General features: G+C 50.1%; 1 protein-coding gene across 2 annotated transcripts in view; it reads right to left on the reverse strand.

Moving 5' to 3' along the window:
- Positions 1 to 378: 378 nt before the first annotated feature.
- Positions 379 to 17,578, reverse strand: part of RBBP8NL (RBBP8 N-terminal like) — an 83,545-nt gene continuing 66,345 nt past the window's right edge. For both annotated transcript variants that reach the window (XM_084848406.1, XM_084848407.1), the window contains 2 exons: positions 12,089 to 12,215; positions 379 to 1,119 (listed from right to left, as the gene is read on the reverse strand). In XM_084848406.1, the coding sequence (XP_084704532.1) occupies positions 989 to 1,119; positions 12,089 to 12,215 (258 nt within the window). In that variant the 3' untranslated portion in view covers positions 379 to 988. The remainder of the gene's footprint in view (positions 1,120 to 12,088; positions 12,216 to 17,578) is intronic.

The following is a 17,578-nucleotide window of genomic DNA, read 5'->3' on the forward strand; positions in this document are numbered from 1 at the left end:
CCCAGGGTTTGTGGGAGGAAACTAATCCTCACTGTTCTCTCCGATCATAGATAACAACAAGGATTTCCCAGCACTGCCACTTTGCTGCACACAGGGCCTCCCTGGCTGGTAAAGTGCAGTAAAGGCTGGTTCCTGGCCCAAGCACCGGGTGAAAGATCCATCTGGCCCTTCGGCTGGGGAGGAGATGACATCATACGGAGAGCTGCGTGGTGGGTGTCATCTGGCCTCCTACCCAATTTTGGGTCTGCACCCTTGATCTACGTGCAGGCTTTGTGTTATTCCTATATGGAACGCATATGTGGAGTAGCTCTAAGCTTCCTTCCTGGGCACTGAATGCTTAACAGTTAGATTTTTTTAAAAAGAGTTCACTTAACGATTCACAATGAAACTATGCAGAGATTTAATCAATGCACCATTTATGTACAGTAAAACTGAGTACTTGACAGCATTTGTTTGGTTTTTTTTTAACCATGGCATTTAGCATATGCAAACACAGAATTTGGTTTTAATGCCTTTCCCTTTATTACCCTCCAAGTAGGGGGATGGTAGGTCATCTGGGGTATGCCTGGGAAGGAACCATCGATTGCTACCCTAGAATCAGGTCCCACCACCTATGGAATGTTCTAGTGTTCTTGCCCCCATCTACCACAGCCAAGGAAGACTCCTGCTGTCAAGCCACAGGGAGGAGAATGTAGAAGCTGCCAGGGAGATCATTGGGCTGTTTTGGCCCTGGGACTACTACAGGGTGGCCACAGCCTAGGAAAAGGGTCAGTTGGGGTGCAGCTAGGAGCTGCTGTTCCTCATGCTGGCCCTGCAGATGTCCCCCTCTGTCATGTGCGGGATACAGATGATTGTTTATCCTCATTCAATGGTCAATGAGAATAACTTGAGTCATTTTGTGGCTACAACAGGTCTTCTTATCAAAGGCAGAAATATCTGACAACCGTTCAAGCTGTAGGATCTGTCCTAGCGAGAAAGCACACCCAAGCTATGTCTCATCATTATCACTGTGCTTGAAAGCAGGGCTGTGGTTTGTCATTTCATTTGTAGCTTCTTGTAAGTCAGCTGGGACCTGGGTTGCCTTGCCATTCCGTCTGCCTCGTGCTGACTTCTTATGGGCTGCAAGGAGGAAAAGAAACTCAGGCATTAGCTAGACAGCAATGCATCTGGGAAAATGTGTGTGTGTGTGTGTGTGTGGCGCATTCTAATCCCTGGAACCTCATACACTATCTTTGTTACAAGTTAATGGGTGAAGCACAGTTAAACATCATGTAGTTTACTCATGTGACTTTTGGAAAACAATACAGAACAATGGTTATCGCCAGAGACCCATCATCCACCCCAAGCTGCAACATGGAACCCTCTTTATTGCTATTATTTTCTTAACACACTTCCTTTTTCCTCTCCATTTCTCTCCCTCCCTCCTTAATAAGAAAGAATTAACCATTTGGAGATGCAAATAGGTAAAAAGTAGCAATTGTATTAAAGCGAAGACACACAAAGACAAAAGCAAGTTCACAATGAATTCCAGCTAACTTATGAAAATGAACCGGCAAGGTCATCTGGATGGTATCCGAAGAAAACGCGTTAGAGTATAAAGCCCTGTCACTTGGGTCAAAGAGTTATTTGGGGTCAAAAGTGTACTTAAAGGGTTTGCTTATCAATTAATGAGCAAGAAACATTGTATGAGGTATAAGCCGCTAAAAGCTTGATATATAGATTAAATAATTAAAAGATGCCATAAAAAGAGGCTAAAACACACACCTTTCAGGCTAAAAATGATCAATTTGGCTGGCTGGGGACTGATGGGAGTTGTAGGACTTTTTCTGTCTAAACATGCATAGGGTTGCACTCTTAATAAGTAAATTTTGGGTAAGGAGTTGTCTTCCCAAAAGTATGATTCCAAATTGATCATTTTTAGCCTGAAAAGTGTATGTTTTAGCCTCTCTCTTTTTGGATGTCTTTTAATTATTTAGTCATATTTAGTAGCAATGAGATAATTAAGATGGTGAGCCCTAATTTATGGGGCAGTGGATAATATTAACTATGATGTAATCTCTTCACAGAAACTGTATTAGTGTGCTCTCATTTTGGAATGAAATAGCTTCTAACCAGAAGCTCACCAGGCCTGTGTTCTTGTCAGCTGAATAGCCTATTCAGAGCTCAATGGGAAACTTGGTACTCAGATGAAAGCTGTCCTTTTAGACATTAAAACTAGAAGTCTTTGATAAGAATTAATGCTTGAGAAATACTGTTTCTTGTTAAACTGTTAAATTATTACAATCTTTAGCAGTGCTGTTCTTTATAATAATAATAATAATAATAATAATAATAATAATAATAATAATAATAAATGCCCTTTTAATCTGATCTTATTTGTGTATTTTTAACCTGCCTTTCAGGGCGCACTGCCCTCACAAGGTGGCTTACAATATTACAAATGCATGAGCATACAAATTACAATTAAATACACACACACACACACACACACACACACACAAGCAGCAGCCAATGATTTTAAGCCCTAAATGTAGACTGGAACGAATGCTATTTGTTCATTTGTCCAGTTATTTATGCATGTATGTATGTATGTATGTATGTATGTATTTATTGCATTTATGTCCTGCCTTTCTTCCTCTTGCAAGGAACCCAAGGTGGCTTACATAATCCTCCTCTCCATTTTATCCTCACAACAACAACCCTGTGAGGTAGGTTGGGCTGAGAGTCTGTGACTGGCCCAAAGTCACCCAGTGAGCTTCCACAGCCAAGTGGGGACTAGAACCCAGATCTCCCTGTTTCCAGTCCAGCACTCTCACCTCTACACCACACTGGCTCACAGTTGTAGGAGTTGACCCATTAGTGGACAACCAATGATACAGAAAGCAGTGGAGTTCAGTGGCCACCTGCAGCTATTCCCCCCCCCCCACACACACACTTCATGCTGAAAGCTAGAAATGGCGGGGGAGTGTGTTTAGGTGGTGCTTCCACAACAGCCAACGTTCGCCTGTGTGGGAGGGAGCACAGGCTGCCATTCCTGGCCCAAACCACCAAAAAGTGGAAGAGAAAGGGAGGAGGGGTGGGCTGGACTCATGACCTTGATCTCATCACCACCCACAAGTGGTGAAGAAGATAAATCACCCCATTTGCCTGGTGCATGTGCTGTTCTGCGGGTGGTGATGAGATCAAGGTCAGGAGAGCAAGTCCTTCACCCCCCCTGCCCAAGCAGGAACTGCTTGGTGTCAGCAGCCAGGAACTGGGCACTTCCCTGCACAGGCCTCTGGCATCCTCCCCCATAGACTATTGGGAGATAGTCTCCCACCACTGGCTGGAGCATCTTATGCATATGGACCACAAGAAATGAATTTGCTGAAAGCAGCCGGCCCAGGCAGGCTGTAAGGGGACATGCAGTCATACTAATAACATGTCACTGCTTGCAAATAGTTGAATAGCACTTCTTCCTCCCCAAGCGCCTTAATTTCAGCGCTGTTCTCCCTGGCTGGGAAGACCACTGTACCAGCCACCAAGTGCCCTTTAAAGCTGGGATAGGATACTGGGCCAGTCTTCCATTGCCTCAGGGGAAGGGCTGTGGCTCAGTGGTAGAGCCCCTGCTTTGCAGGCAGGAGGTCCCAGGTTCAATCCCCGGATCTCCAGGTAGGGCTAGGAAGGGATCCTGCCTGAAACCCTGGACAGCCACTGCTGCCAGTCAGTGTCGACAATACTGGGCTAGATGGTCTGACTCTGTATAAGGCAGCTTCCTGTGTCCAGCAGTGTCAGGACAGAGTACCAGGCGCAGCTTGCAGGCTTGCAGGCCTGGCCTTAAATTGCTTGTTGCCCCAAGTGAGCACTTTGGTGTAGGCTAGGGCGGCCACATGCCCTACTTTTCAGAGGACAGTCCTCTGTTTGAAGATGTCCTCCGTTGGAAGGGCTGTCCCATGCAAAGAATCCTAAGAGGCTGCGAGAAGGGAGAGCAGCAAGGCCCTCGAAGTGGCTCACCCACAGTTAGCACCTGATCCTGGACAGCAGGCTGAGCAGGCAACGCACAGGTCACCTGGTCCCAGTCTTCCCCACGAGGCTGAGCGGTATTGCATGTCTATATAATCTACGGAAAGGGCCCACAGCTCACGGGGGGGCGGGGCGGGGGGCTGTAGCTCAGCGGTAGAGCCCCTGCTTTGCATGCAGAAAGCCCCAGGTTCAAAACTCCCCAGCAGCTCCAGGTAGGACTGGAAACATTCATGCCTGAAATCCTGGGGAGCGGTTGCTGCCAATCCGGATTGACGATCCTGGGCTGGGTGGACCAATGGTCTGTCTCGGGATAAGGCAGCTTCCCGTATACCTATAGTTAATTACTTCTAATTTTTCACCTGTGCATACAAATTACCATGTGCAAGTGTTATGCAAATCAGTGTCCTCTTTTGCCCTCTTTTTGGGAGGGTGGGGAGGGGAGTTGTAGAAATGGCCACCCCAACCTAGGCCAGTACAAAAGATCTGTGTCTACCGGTTCCTGCCACGGTCAATTCTTTTGTGCTATCAGTTTAACACTTTGTAGGGGAGGGCTAAGGGTGTGGCCAGAGCAAGAAAGAGGAGCTTTCAGCATTTTATGTCCAGGTTCATCAGACATGTCAGAAAGACACCGGGACAGGAACAAAAACATGTCAAACAAGCCCTCTGTTTTCAGGCTTGGCGACAACTCTCTCTCTCTCTCTCTCTCTCTCTCTCTCTCCCTCTCTCTCTTGCAGTTGGTCAACACTGGCCTGGCCCTTTTTTGACTGCACAAACAGATCCAGGGGTAGCGGTGTTTGGGACTGGAGAAGTGTTTAAACTGTTAACAGGCCAGGGTGCTTTTATGCCCAACCTTATCAATTTCCTGCTTAGTCACACCTGTAGGAAATACCAGTACAACACATTCCATTGTTAGCAGATTGCCACCTCTCCAGGGCCCGGCTTAAAAATAAACACCATTTATGTGAAAGTTGCTCTCCCTGCAGGTCAATAGCTCGAAGCAGGGAGTATTTGGTCTACTTTGTCAATCAACATTTCTTGGGAAAGGCTAAGCAAACAATGAATTGTGTACCTACTACACCTATTCACATTAAGTGTTGTGAAGGCCACCCTCTCCTACTCCGTCCCCAGGCTGGCTTTGGCTAACCATTTGCAGCCTGCCCAGCTGGGCCCCGAGAGCCAGGACTCTGTGCTGCGTGTCTTATCGCAACCCAACTGTATCACTTTGGACAAACATTTACGCAGTGTGGAATTCAGTTAGCAGAAGCGAGTATGTCTGATTTGGGTGGGGAAAACAGGACGAATGCCACTCATCCTTTCTTTTTCCAATGGACCAATGCACCAGCAATTTGTCAGACTTCAGCGGACAGGAACAAGGGTTTAAAACATCCCAGGGGAGCTCAGGGGAAAGGCATCGAAAACTATTTCTTCTGATCACTTGGCCAAGGGGACAATCAGAAAGTCAAGGCAGCTTGCTGGGATGACCTGAATTCACACAGGCAGGAGTTGTGCCTATTGTTAAGCTTAGTAAGGTAAAAGTTTGCCCCCCACAAGACATCCCCCATGCTCGCCAACTGAGTCTTCCAAGTTGTTGAAACTCCTTGAAAAGCCCCCATCCTGACGGTCTTTGATTGCGAACCCTGAATGACAATCCGGCTGAGGAAGCAACAGTGGTGAAGCCTGCCTAGCCTAAGAGTTGCCTAGAAGGAGGCTGGCCCAGGCGGGCCTGGCTGGCCTCCTTCACTCAGCGAGAACAGAAATTCACCAGTGAGTAAAGAATTTCCGTTTCTCCTCCTGAGTGCGGGAGGCCAACCAGTATGGGGATGTGCCAAAGCAGTTCACCCCTGGGTGGGTCAACAAACCCTTAGGGTGGCCCCCTGCTAGAGCTGTAGAACCCTCTGGAGGACCATCCTACTGAAGGTACCCTCTGCAGAGGCAAAAAGGTTGATTTTGTAGTGACGTGTAAATGTATGCATGGACGACCATATGGCCACCCTGCAGATCTCCTCAAGCGGAGCCCTACCCCAGAAGGCTGCTGATGTGGCGGCCCCCCTGAGTGGGCCAATATCCACTCTGGGGCTGATAGGCTGCTTGAGGTATAGGCCAGCGCAATGCACTCGCAAAGCCAGCGTGCCAAAGAGGCTACTGACACCTTCTTGCCCAAGGAGGATGGTCAGAAGGACACAAATATGGTGCTGTATTGCCTGTGAGGCTTGGTTCTATCTAGATAGAACTCAAGGGCCCGCCTGGCATTCATAGTATGCCACTCCCTTTCCTCGGTGACTAGTGGGTCCTTCCCTGTAGTCTGGGCCCATATCATGAAAGCCTTCCAGGTGCGCTCATATGATCTATTAGGGGAGGACTTCCTGGAAGCTAGGAGGATGGAAAACACCCTTGACGAGTAGCCCTGGACCCCTAGAAGTTTCCGCTCAACTTCCAGGCAGTTAGTTTCAGGAAACCTGGGTCCTGGTGTGTGATCGGGCCTTGAATCAGTAGGCCGTGCCGGGGTGGTAGAGCCAGAGGCTTGGCTGTGGATAGGTTTACCAGGTTGGCGTACCATGACCTCCTCGGCCAATTGGGCACTATCAGGATTCTATTCTGCCTGCTGGTCCCTCACCTTCCAGAACACCTTTGGGATGAGGGGTAGAGGAGGGAAGGCATACAGAAGGCCCCCCACCCCCAGCCACCTGTTGGTCAGAGCATCTGTGAACTCAGCGCCTCTCATGGCGTGTTGTTGTTGTTCAGTTGTTAAGTCGTGTCCGACTCTTCGTGACCCCATGGACCATAGCACACCAGGCCTTCCTGTCCTCTGCTCTCTCCCAGGGTGTGCTCAAGTCCATATTCACTGCATCGGTGATGCTATCTAGCCATCTCATCCTCTGCTGTCCCCTTCTCCTTTTGCCTTCAATCTTTCCCAGCATCAGGGTCTTTTCCAGGGAGTTTTCTCTTCGCATTAGGTGGCCAAAATATTTGAGCTTCAGCTTCAGTATCTGTCCTTCCAATGAGCACTCAGGGTTGATTTCCTTTAGGATGGACTGATTTGACCTCCTTGCAGTCCAGGGGACTTGTAAGAGTCTTCTCCAGCACCACAGTTCGAAAGCATCAATTCTTTGGCGCTCAGCCGTCCTTATAGTCCAGCTCTCACAGCCATACGTTACTACTGGGAAAACCATAGCTTTGATTAGACGGACCTTTGTCGGCAAGGTGATGTCTCTGCTTCTTACTATGCTGTCTAGGTTTGCCATAGCTTTCCTCCCAAGGAGCAAGCGTCTTTTAATTTCATGGCTACAGTCACTGTCTGCGGTGATCTTGGAGCCCAAGAAAATAAAATCTGTCACTGCTTCCATTTCTTCCCCTTCTATATGCCAGGAAGTGATGGGGCCAGAGGCCATGATCTGAGTTTTTTTAATGTTGAGTTTCAAACCAGCTTTTGCACTCTCCACTTTCACCCTCAACAAGAGGCTCTTTAGATCCTCTTCGCTTTCTGTCATTAGGGTGGTATAGCGAGTGGCAAATCTGGGGAGCTTGGCGTTCTGCTGGGACACAAAGAGGTCTATGCAGGGCCAGCCTAATTGGTTTGTCAGCCAAATGAACGTGTCTGGGTGGAGAGACCATTCCCCTGGGTCTAGAGATGTCCTGCTGAGCCAGTCGGCCTGGATGTTCAGTATGCCCCTTAGGTGCTCCACCCTGATGGAGCGGAGGTATTTTTGGGCCCACTTGAAAAGCATCATGGCCTCCTTTTGAAGGGATTTGGACCAAGTCCCTCCTTGTTTGTTCAGGTATGCCTTCACTACTACACTGTCTGTTCTGACCAGGACATCCTGGGACTCTAATTGTGGAGCTAGGTGTCTCAATGCCAAGCGGATGGCCCTCAGTTCCAGTAGGTTGATGCTAAGGCGAGATTCCTCCATGGTCCATAGGCCTTGGGTGTGGTGGCCCTCACAGAGAGCACCCCACCCCATGAGGCAAGCATCTGTGGTCAGGGTGCTGAACGTCAGAGTCTGGATGGGGACACCCTCTGCGAGGTTCGGTGGGTGTGACTACCAAGACAGGGAGCGAGAATTCTGCTGGAACTTGCACTGCTGGGTTGATGTTGGCTGTTATTTCTGTCTGGAAGGCCAAGAGGAACGACTGTAGGGGCCTTGCGTGGAACCTTACCCACTAGATGGTCTCCTGGCAAGAGACCATCATGCCCAGCAGTTTTGCCAGCTCTCTGAGGCGGGATTTCTTTTTGGTCTGGGTCCGGGCCGCCAGCCTGCTTACTGTAGTCTACCTGTCCGGGGATAGAGTCATAATGTCCATGGCCGTGTTCAGGGTCACCCCCAGGTGGAGTATGGACTGTGAGGGTGACAGGGAGCTCTTTTTCTCGTTGATGACGAATCCCAGGGGCTGTAGGGTTGAAAGAGTGGCACTGGTGTCCTGCATGCACTGTTCCCATGACGATGAGTGGATTAGAATGTTGTCCAAACAGGGATGTAGCTGGATGCCCTTTGACCTCAGGTAGGCCACTGGGGCCAGGAAGATCTTTGTGAACGCTCTTGGAGCTGTGGCTAGGCCAAAGGGAAGAGCCTTGCATTGGAATTGTTTTGTTCCGTAGGTGAAGCGCAGAAACTTGCGGTGAGATGGCTAGATGGCAATGTGCAGGTAGACCTCTGCCAGATCCACTGAGGTTAAGAAGTCCTCTCTTCAGGGGCTCTCCTTTATGGACTTGAGCGTCTCCATTCAGAACTTCTGCTTCTTTAGGCAGCGATTGAGCCTCTTCAAGTCCAAAATGCATCTGGACCCCCGATTCATCTTTGGGACTATGAAGAAGAGGGAGAAGATGCCCCATCTCCTCTCTTTCCGAGGCACCTTCTCAATGGCTTAGATCTGACGGAGGTGTTGTATAGCTGCGAGAGTTCTCAACTGCCCAGCTGGGTCCTTCCCTGGGTGGTCTCTGGGGCTCTATAGAATAGCCCTCTGTTACCGTTTCTAGGACCCAGCTGTCTGAGCAGAGCCGCTGCCAGGCATTTGAGAAGTCCCACACCCATCCCCCCACAGGGGGGACGGTGAGTCATGCTGATCTGGTGGTCTTGCCTTGCTGGGTGTGTGTGTGTGTCTGTAGTTGCCTGGCTTGGCCCTGGTGTTGTGTTGTCATTTGGCTTTTCCCTCCCTAGGAACGTATGTGGAGGGGAAGGGTGGCCTGAAGGGGCAAAAAGGCCTGGGCTTTGCCTGAAAGCGCTTTGCCTCTTTCTTTGCTGGGTTTGGCAAGGCTTTCCTCTTGTCCTTTGTCTCCACCAGCAGTTTGTCCAAGGCTTCCCTGACCAGCAGCTTACCTGAAAAGGGGACGCCTGCCAGATTGGATTTGGTTTTGGGGTCCACCCACCAGCTGTGTAGCCAGATGTTTCTCCTTGCCACAACATTGGCTGCTGTGGTCTTTGCCCCCAGCTGGAAGGAGCCTAGCGACGCGTCGGCTAGGAACACTGCTGCCATTGCCATGTCCTGTACGGCTTTACGAGCATCCTTCCCAAGGTCTCTGCCCTGGAGCAGACCATTTGCCATCATGAAGATGCCCCTGGCGATGATGGTAGACATGGTCGCTTCCCGCATGGATGTAGCTGAGGCCTCGAAGCCTCTGCGGAGGGCTGCCTCAGCCCTTCGATCGTGCTGGTCTGAGGGAAGCTCGTCCTGCTCTGAGGTCAGGAGGGCCCTGGAGTTGAGAGCTGCGACTGGTTTGTCTACTCTCGGGGTGACCAGATCCTGCATGGCATCCTCTTGCAGGCAATAGAACTTCTCACAGTGGTGATGGAGTGTCTTAGATCTGGCTGGCTTAGACCACTCCTTGTGTAGAACCTCTTCCAGACGTAGTGGGAGTGGCACATTTGAGGGGCGCGGGGAAATAGAAAGGCTGCCGCTGCCCTCTTTGCCTGACCTTGCAGGGGTGTCGCGTCTTCTTCCTGATCTATAAGCTCCAGGATGTTAAGGCATTTGGAGATCAATCTGGGAAATGCCTCCGCAGGGAAAAGATGGCCCTGCTGGGGTTTTTCCTTGGGCTTGTCTCCCTCTGAGGCGTCTCCCCCCTCAGACTCCGATGAGCTTGATCTGGGGGAAAGGGTTCTGGAACTTTGGGAGTCAGACAGGTAGGCTGGGGATGAGGAAGGGTATCTGGCCCTTCAGCTCCCTTCTCCATGCTTCCTCGCCTTCTTTCTCTGGATGGATGGAGACGAGGACTTGGTGCGCTTCCTCCCAGAGGGGCCCCTACTTGAGGCGGAGCAGGACCTGCCTGAGGCCTCCCTCCTCCTCCCCCTCTGCCTGCTTTTCCTAGAGAGGGCGCAGGGTGTGTGTGTGACTGCGCCTCGTTTTGGGGCGTGAACGGCTGCGCCAAATGTCCGTGGAGCTGTAGCTGGGCGAGCGCGAGTGGGCCCTTTCCCTGGATGAGCTCCTGTGGGGGTGCTCATGGTGTCTCGTCCTCTCCTGGGGGGAGGGCTTGCGTCTGATTTAGCGAATGGCCTCCTCCAGTAAATCCAGCATGGATATTTCCCTTTCCTGGATTGGGGGGTGGGGGGGGCTGGCCCTCCGGGTTGGGCCTATAGCAGGGCTCCAGGCCCCCTGCCCCCCCTGCGGAGGCTCCTGCAATGGGGGAGGCGGGGGGACTGGAGCCCTCCATTTCCCGCCCTTCCCGAGGCTCCAAAGGATGGCATGGGCCTGAGGGGTCTGCCCTGGACTTCCTGCCCTTTCAGTCCCTTGATCAGATAGTGGGCAGGGGGGCACGGGGGGGGGCACAAGGGGCCTTGCCATCACCTGATTCACCCTCTGCAGACTGCTTGTGTTCCTTGGAGGGGGGGGGCAATGGAAGCTGCTGCCGCCCCTCGCAGGCCCCGATGCCTGGTGAGGCCTTGCTCGGCCGCTCCACATTGGTCGTTGGCGGGGAGGGGACCGACAGCAGCTCCTGCCTCCACCTGCGGCAGAAGATTCTCCCCGTTTCGCGGGAGCGGAGCCGGAGTATTGGGGCTTCCCTAGCACCTGTGTGGTGGCAGGAAAGAAGCCCGGGGGTCGGGGGTGGGTGGGTCTTGGATCCTTCTCCCCACTGCAAGCTGGGCCTCTGTATGCCAGAGGAGCGGTCGCTTCCCCTGAGTTGTGACTGCAAGTCGCTCTTCTTTCATTTCTTCTTCTTCTTCTTCTTCTTCTTCTTCTTCTTCTTCTTCTTCTTCTTCTTCTTCTTCTTCTTCTTCCTCTGCTTCTTCTCCTTCTTGCTCTCGTGCATGCGCGTGTGCGAGCTAGGAGAAGCTACCTCCTTCCACGAGGCAGGAAGTACAACTGGCAAGCATGGGGGAGGCCCCACCTCCTCCGGAAGTTATTTTGGAGACAGCCTTCTCGGTCCCAGAGGCGGAACCTCCCCCGTGCTGGCCGGCTGGCCTCCTGCACTCGGTAGGAGAAAAGGAGTCTGAAAAAATACATAGCATCTCTGAGAAGGCACAGAAGCTGAAATCCTGTGTCTGTCATAAAGCCAAATGAGACATTTGGTGGAGACCCAAATCCGTGAACATCTAAAGAGCGACAGGGATCAGGGCATGGTCCTTCCCACCACCCCATTCTCCTCCTCCCCCCGCGCTCCTCTCTCCCAGTTATTTTTTCCAGCTGTGGCAAACACACACCTGAGCAGTTGGGGTAGTGGAAGTTGCATGGGGGGGGGAAGGGTTAAGCAGCCATCTCTTCCTGCTGCTGTTGCTTCTCCCCTTCAGACCACACCCTCCTGCTGCTCTTCTTAGATGTCTGGCAGAGACCCGGGTTCTCAGAATGAAGTCTCTGCTGGGTGTGTAGTTGGGCCCCCTCCCTGTTTTTAACACTACCGGTTTGTTATGAGGCTGCAGAGATAAGGAAATACATGGCCTAAGCCACAGGGATAGCATGTGCTACAGACCTACCGCATAAATATTAAGTTTTAAAAAGTGCAGTTATCTTGTACTGGTTTATCAAGGCTACCAGGAATCCAGATTAAGTAAACTGGTGCAAAGTTACCTCATTTATTTCAGACATATAATTTGGAGGGCTTCAGGGTACAAGATTTGGTATGACTCGCAAGGCAGAGTTCTGAGCCTCCTGTTTGTACCTTTTGTCCATGAATCCTGTCCTCTTTTCCGCTTCATTTGCGATCTCCGGATATTCTCAGTGATGCAGCAATATTTTTCTTTCACGGAAACTTCCTGGAGGCTTTCATCATCACAAGCCCTGATCATCTATGCAAATTAGGGAGGAAAAATGGTTCTGGCAGGCTTTTGATGCATGCAAGATAAATGCCCTGTAATGTTTGGCTCTGCCAATATCCCTTCCCCCTTCAGTGAAAACAACGGTCAGGTTTAAACTCAGAAAATGGGCCAAATCAGGTCTACTCAGAAAACATCATTTTCCTCTTTGTGTATTCCCAGAATAAACAGATGCTTCTTTCAAACCTAACCACAAGTAAGTCATAGTTTATTTGGGGTTAAAGTTCAGTCCTAGTTATTGGACAGTGTATTGGGTTTCAAAACAGTGGTGCAGTTAGGTAACTTTAGGCCAGGGGTGCAGAATCTTTTCCAGCCCGAAGGCTGAATTCCATTTCAGATAAGTTCTTGGGGGCTGCATTCCAAAGATCAGCTTCAGTGGTCCTTCTCTGGGAACCCCTGCCAAAGTAAGCAAGGTGAGTGGCTACTAAGAAGAGGGCCTTTTCTGCTGTGGCACCCCAGTTGAGGAATGAGCTTCCTAGAGAGGTTCGCCTGGCACCTACAGTGTGCTCGTTTTGGTGCTGGGCAAAGACTTTTTAAAAATTCTTCCAGGAATTTTAGTTTTTCAGTTTGTTTTATATCTGGTATTGTATTTTAAGTCTTGCTACTAGCTCCTGTTTGGTCATTTTTATTGTTATATTGTAGTTTTAAACTTTTATATTGTATTTTATTGTCTGTATTTTATTTTCTTGCATTTTAGCATTTCAATTGTTGTGAACCACCCAGACAGTTTTGGCTATTGGGCGGTATGAAAATGGAATAATACATACATACATACATACATACGTAAATGATGGGTGGGTCTAAAGGCAAATGGGGCAGGGTCAAAAAACAAAATAGAGCACAAGTACCAGCTTATTTTAGCTTAAAGCTGTTGCTGCCAGTAATTAAGTTTTAGGAGAGGCATTTCAACCCTTTAGAATAGGAGAAAAACTGCATAAAAGCTGGGAAGCCACCAAACAACTGGTGGTTAGGAGAAAGAGGTGTGGCCATCTTTGGAACACCGGAGGGCCTGATTTGGTCCCCGGGCCTGAAGGTTCTGCATCCCTGCTTAAAATTCTGGACTTAGTGGTCTTACAGGGGACCCCCTCTTTAGATGGTAATGTGCAGTACTTCGCTTGCTTCAAAATGCAGTAAACCAGCTCTGCTGTGTTTGGGGGCCCTCCTGTTCATTTTGCTGAGTGGGGCCTGGACCTCTGTCCCAAAGTCCTGATGGTGCTACTGTTTGGAAACAAAGCCCTTCCTTTGAAAACTCAGCAATGGAAAGAGAGATTCCTTCCCCAAAAACTGCCTTCTCCTGCATTTTAAAAACGCTGTCAGCACATCTACTGGAAGGCTTCCTTTTAGCAATTGAATGAACTCATCCAGCACAGCTGAGTCTCAAAAGCCACTTGCATCTTAAGAGCAGCCCCCGCTGCCCCCACACTTGTCTGCCCAGTGGAGGGTGCTGGTAAGAGAGGCCAGTGGAGGCTTCCTCATTAAACAGGCCACGTATGATGTTGCAGCAGGGTTCTGCCACAGCACACAGAAACTAGGGTTGTTCAGGGGTTTTGTTCAGTCCGCATTTATAAGTGAACTGCCCCGATTTGCACTTCCCATACTAATTTGTGGATCAGAACGTAGTTATTCTTCCGTTTTTGCACTTCTCTGAATTTTCCGATACTGTTCTCAGCTCAAAAAAGGTACCAAAATGCATGCAAAAATGCATGCAAAAATGCATGCAAAAATGCATATTTTACGATAAAGTACATTATCCACCTGCCTCTCCAGAGACACCAGCAGCCACAATACCATCAGCAAATAGCAGCAGCAGAGGGCAGCAGCTTTAAAGACAAGGGGAAAGGGGCAAACGTGGACTTTATCTGCTCCTTCTTAGCTGCTGTTCTCTTTTATCTCTTTTATCTTTTATATTCTTTTAAACTTGTACATTTTATATCCTAACATTTTAATATGTGCCTGGGAGGACTATTGGGCAACTCAGGGGGTCGGGGAGGTGCCAGCATAACTGTGCTCACGGGCAGGGGGAGGTATGGCGTTGGGGGATTAACAGGCCAGCTGAGGAGAAGAGGGGCTAGATACCTTACAGCTGTCCCCTCTTCTGGTTCTTCCCCCAACCTGATGGTTCCTGGCAGCCTTACCAGTCTGCCCTTGGGTCTGGTGGTGCTGCTGCTGAATGCCAGGTCAGCCCAAAATAAAATCTCCCTCATCCATGATTTGATTGTGGATGAGGGGGCTGACCTGGCATGTATTACTGAGACCTGGGTGGGGGAACTGGGAGGGGTCACTCTCTCCCAGTTGTGCCCTCCTGGGTACTTGGTGCAGCACCAACACCGACTTGAGGGTCGGGGAGGGGGGGGTTGCCGTGGTCTATAGGAATTCAATCTCCCTCTCCAGGCTTCCTGCTCATTCGAGTGCAGATCTTGAGTGTTTGTACCTTGTGTTGGGTACCCGAGACAGATTAGGGATTCTGTTGGTGTACCGCCCACCCCGCTGCCCATCAGACTCCCTCCCTGAGCTGACGGAGATGGTCTCGGACTTGGTGTTGAGGACCCCCAGGATGATGGTCCTGGGGAATCTCAACTTCCATGCCGAGGCCGCTGTATCCGGGGCGGCTCAGGACTTCATGGCCGCCATGACAACCATGGGGCTGTCCCGACATGTCATCGGCACAACGCATATAAAAGGACACACGCTTGATCTGGTTTTCTCGACTGGGCAGGAGGATGGTGATCTGAAAGTGGAGGACTTAACATCTGTCCCTTTGTCATGGTCAGATCACTTCCTGTTGAGGTTTAGACTCCTGGCGGCCTTTCCCCTCTGCAAGGGTGGGGGACCTATTAAAATGGTCCGCCCCCGGAGATTAATGGATTCCGATGGATTCCAGAGGGCTCTGGGGGATATCCCTGCTGGTATGGCTGGTGCTCGTGTCGAAGCCCAGGTCGCTCTGTGGAATGCAGAGATGACTCGGGTGGTTGACACGATCGCGCCCAAGCGCCCTCTCCCTCTGAGCAGAGCCCGGCCAGCTCCTTGGTATACACCTGAGCTGAGGGCAATGAAGCAAGAGGGGAGACGGCTAGAACGCAGGTGGAGGAAAACTCGTGCTGAGTCTGACCGAACACAGGTAAGAGCCCACTATCGAGCCTACTCTGTGGTGGTGAGGGTGGCAAAGAGGCAGTTCTTTTCCACCAGCATTGCATCTTCTCAGTGTCGTCCAGCGGAGCTTTTCCGAGTGGTTCGTGGCCTGTTACATTCTGGGCCAGGGAGAGAGATGGTGGAACCCTCGGTAGCACGCTGTGACAAGTTTGCACGGCACTTTGAGGATAAAGTCGCTCAGATTCGTCATGAATTGGACACCACCATTAATGCAGTTCCATTGGTAGAGGTGTTCAGAGCACCGTCTGGTCCAGTTTTATTGGATGAGTTTCAGTTACTGAGGCCTGAGGATGCGGACAAGGTGCTTGGCCAAGTCCGATCGACCACTTGTGTGCTTGACCCTTGCCCTTCATGGCTTATTAAATCAAACAAGGAAGGGATGTCCAGCTGGGTCCAGGTGGTTGTAAATTCCTCCTTGAGAGAGGGAGTGGTGCCTGCCGCTTTAAAAGAGGCAGTAATTAGACCACTCCTGAAAAAGCCTAACCTGGACCCAGAGGATGTTAACAATTATAGGCCAGTGGCCAACATCCCCTTCCTGGGCAAGGTGCTTGAGCGGGTGGTTGTAGGACAGCTCCAGGCACTCTTGAATGAAACGGATTATCTAGATCCATTTCAATCGGGCTTCAGGCCTGGTTTTGGAACGGAACTGCCTTGGTCGCCCTGTGGGATGACCTCTGCCGGGAGAGGGACAGGGGGAGTGCGACCCTGTTGATTCTCCTGGACCTCTCAGCGGCTTTCGATACCATCGACCATGGTATCCTTCTGGATAGGTTGTCTGGGTTAGGAGTTGGAGGCACTGCACTACAGTGGTTCCGCTCCTACTTGGATGGCCGATTCCAGAAGGTGGTGCTGGGGGATTATTGCTCTGTGCCATGGCAATTGTGCCATGGGGTTCCACAGGGCTCTATTTTATCCCCCATGCTGTTTAACATCTACATGAAACCGCTGGGGGAGGTTATCCGGAGGTGTGGGCTGAGGTGCCATCAATATGCAGATGACACCCAGCTCTACCTCTCTTTCTCATCAAAACCAGGTGAGGAAGTGCTGTTCTGAATCAGTGCCTGGGCACGGTAATGGACTGGATGAGGGCCAATAAACTGAAACTCAATCCAGACAAGACGGAGGTACTGTTAGTGGGTGGTTCGTCTGCTCAGCTAGGTGATATTCAACCTGTTCTGGAGGGGGTTGCACTCCCTCTAAAGGATCAGGTTCGTAGTTTGGGGGTGCTCTTGGATCCAGAACTGTCACTTGAGGCACAGGTGAACTCAGTGGCATGGAGCACTTTTTATCAGCTTAGGCTGGTATACCAACTACGCCCTTATCTGGACAGAGATAGCCTAGCTACAGTTATCCATGCTCTGATAACTTCTCGTCTGGATTACTGCAATGCGTTATACGTGGGGCTGCCTTTGAAAACGGTCCAAAAACTTCAGCTGGTCCAAAATAAGGCAGCAAGATTGTTAACAGGGACTGGCCAGCGAGCTCATATTACGCCAGTACTTTTCCAGCTGCACTGGCTGCCAGTCCATTTCCGGGCCCGATTCAAAGTGCTGGTGTTAACATTCAAAGCCCTTAACGGCTTGGGGCCAGGTTACCTGAAGGATCACCTCCTCCCATATGTGCCTGCCCAGACCTTAAGATCATCATCAGCGGCCCTTCTCCGTGAGCCCCTGCCAAAGGAAGTGAGGCGGGTGGCTACTAGGAGGAGGGCTTTTTCTGTTGTGGCACCCCGGCTCTGGAATGAGCTCCCTAGTGAGGTTCGCCTGGCACCTACATTGTATTCCTTTCGGCGCCAGGTGAAGACCTTTTTATTTTCCCAGGCATTTTAGCATTTCAGCTTTCTAAATTTTTATCTTTGTTGTTTTAAATCTGTATTTTAAACTCCTGCACTGCTGCTAGGTTTTATTGTGGTTGTATTGTTATATTGTGGTTTTAATGTTCTATATATTTTAAATTGTTTTATTGTGTGTTGTTTGGTTTTAATTTTTGTGAACCGCCCAGAGAGCTTTGGCTATTGGGCGGTATAGAAATGAAATGAAATGAATGAATGAATGAATAAATAAATAAAATATTTAAAAATAATGCAAATTTTAAGCATCTGTGTGTGTTTTGTTGCAGAATGATGTGAAATCATGGATGGAATGGACTTATGAACAAACACATATGAAACCGACACAGACTGGAAT

The sequence above is a fragment of the Heloderma suspectum genome, chromosome 4 (genome assembly GCF_057233095.1).
Source record: "Heloderma suspectum isolate Gila_16-S chromosome 4, 16-S_ref, whole genome shotgun sequence".
Lineage (NCBI taxonomy): Eukaryota > Metazoa > Chordata > Lepidosauria > Squamata > Helodermatidae > Heloderma > Heloderma suspectum.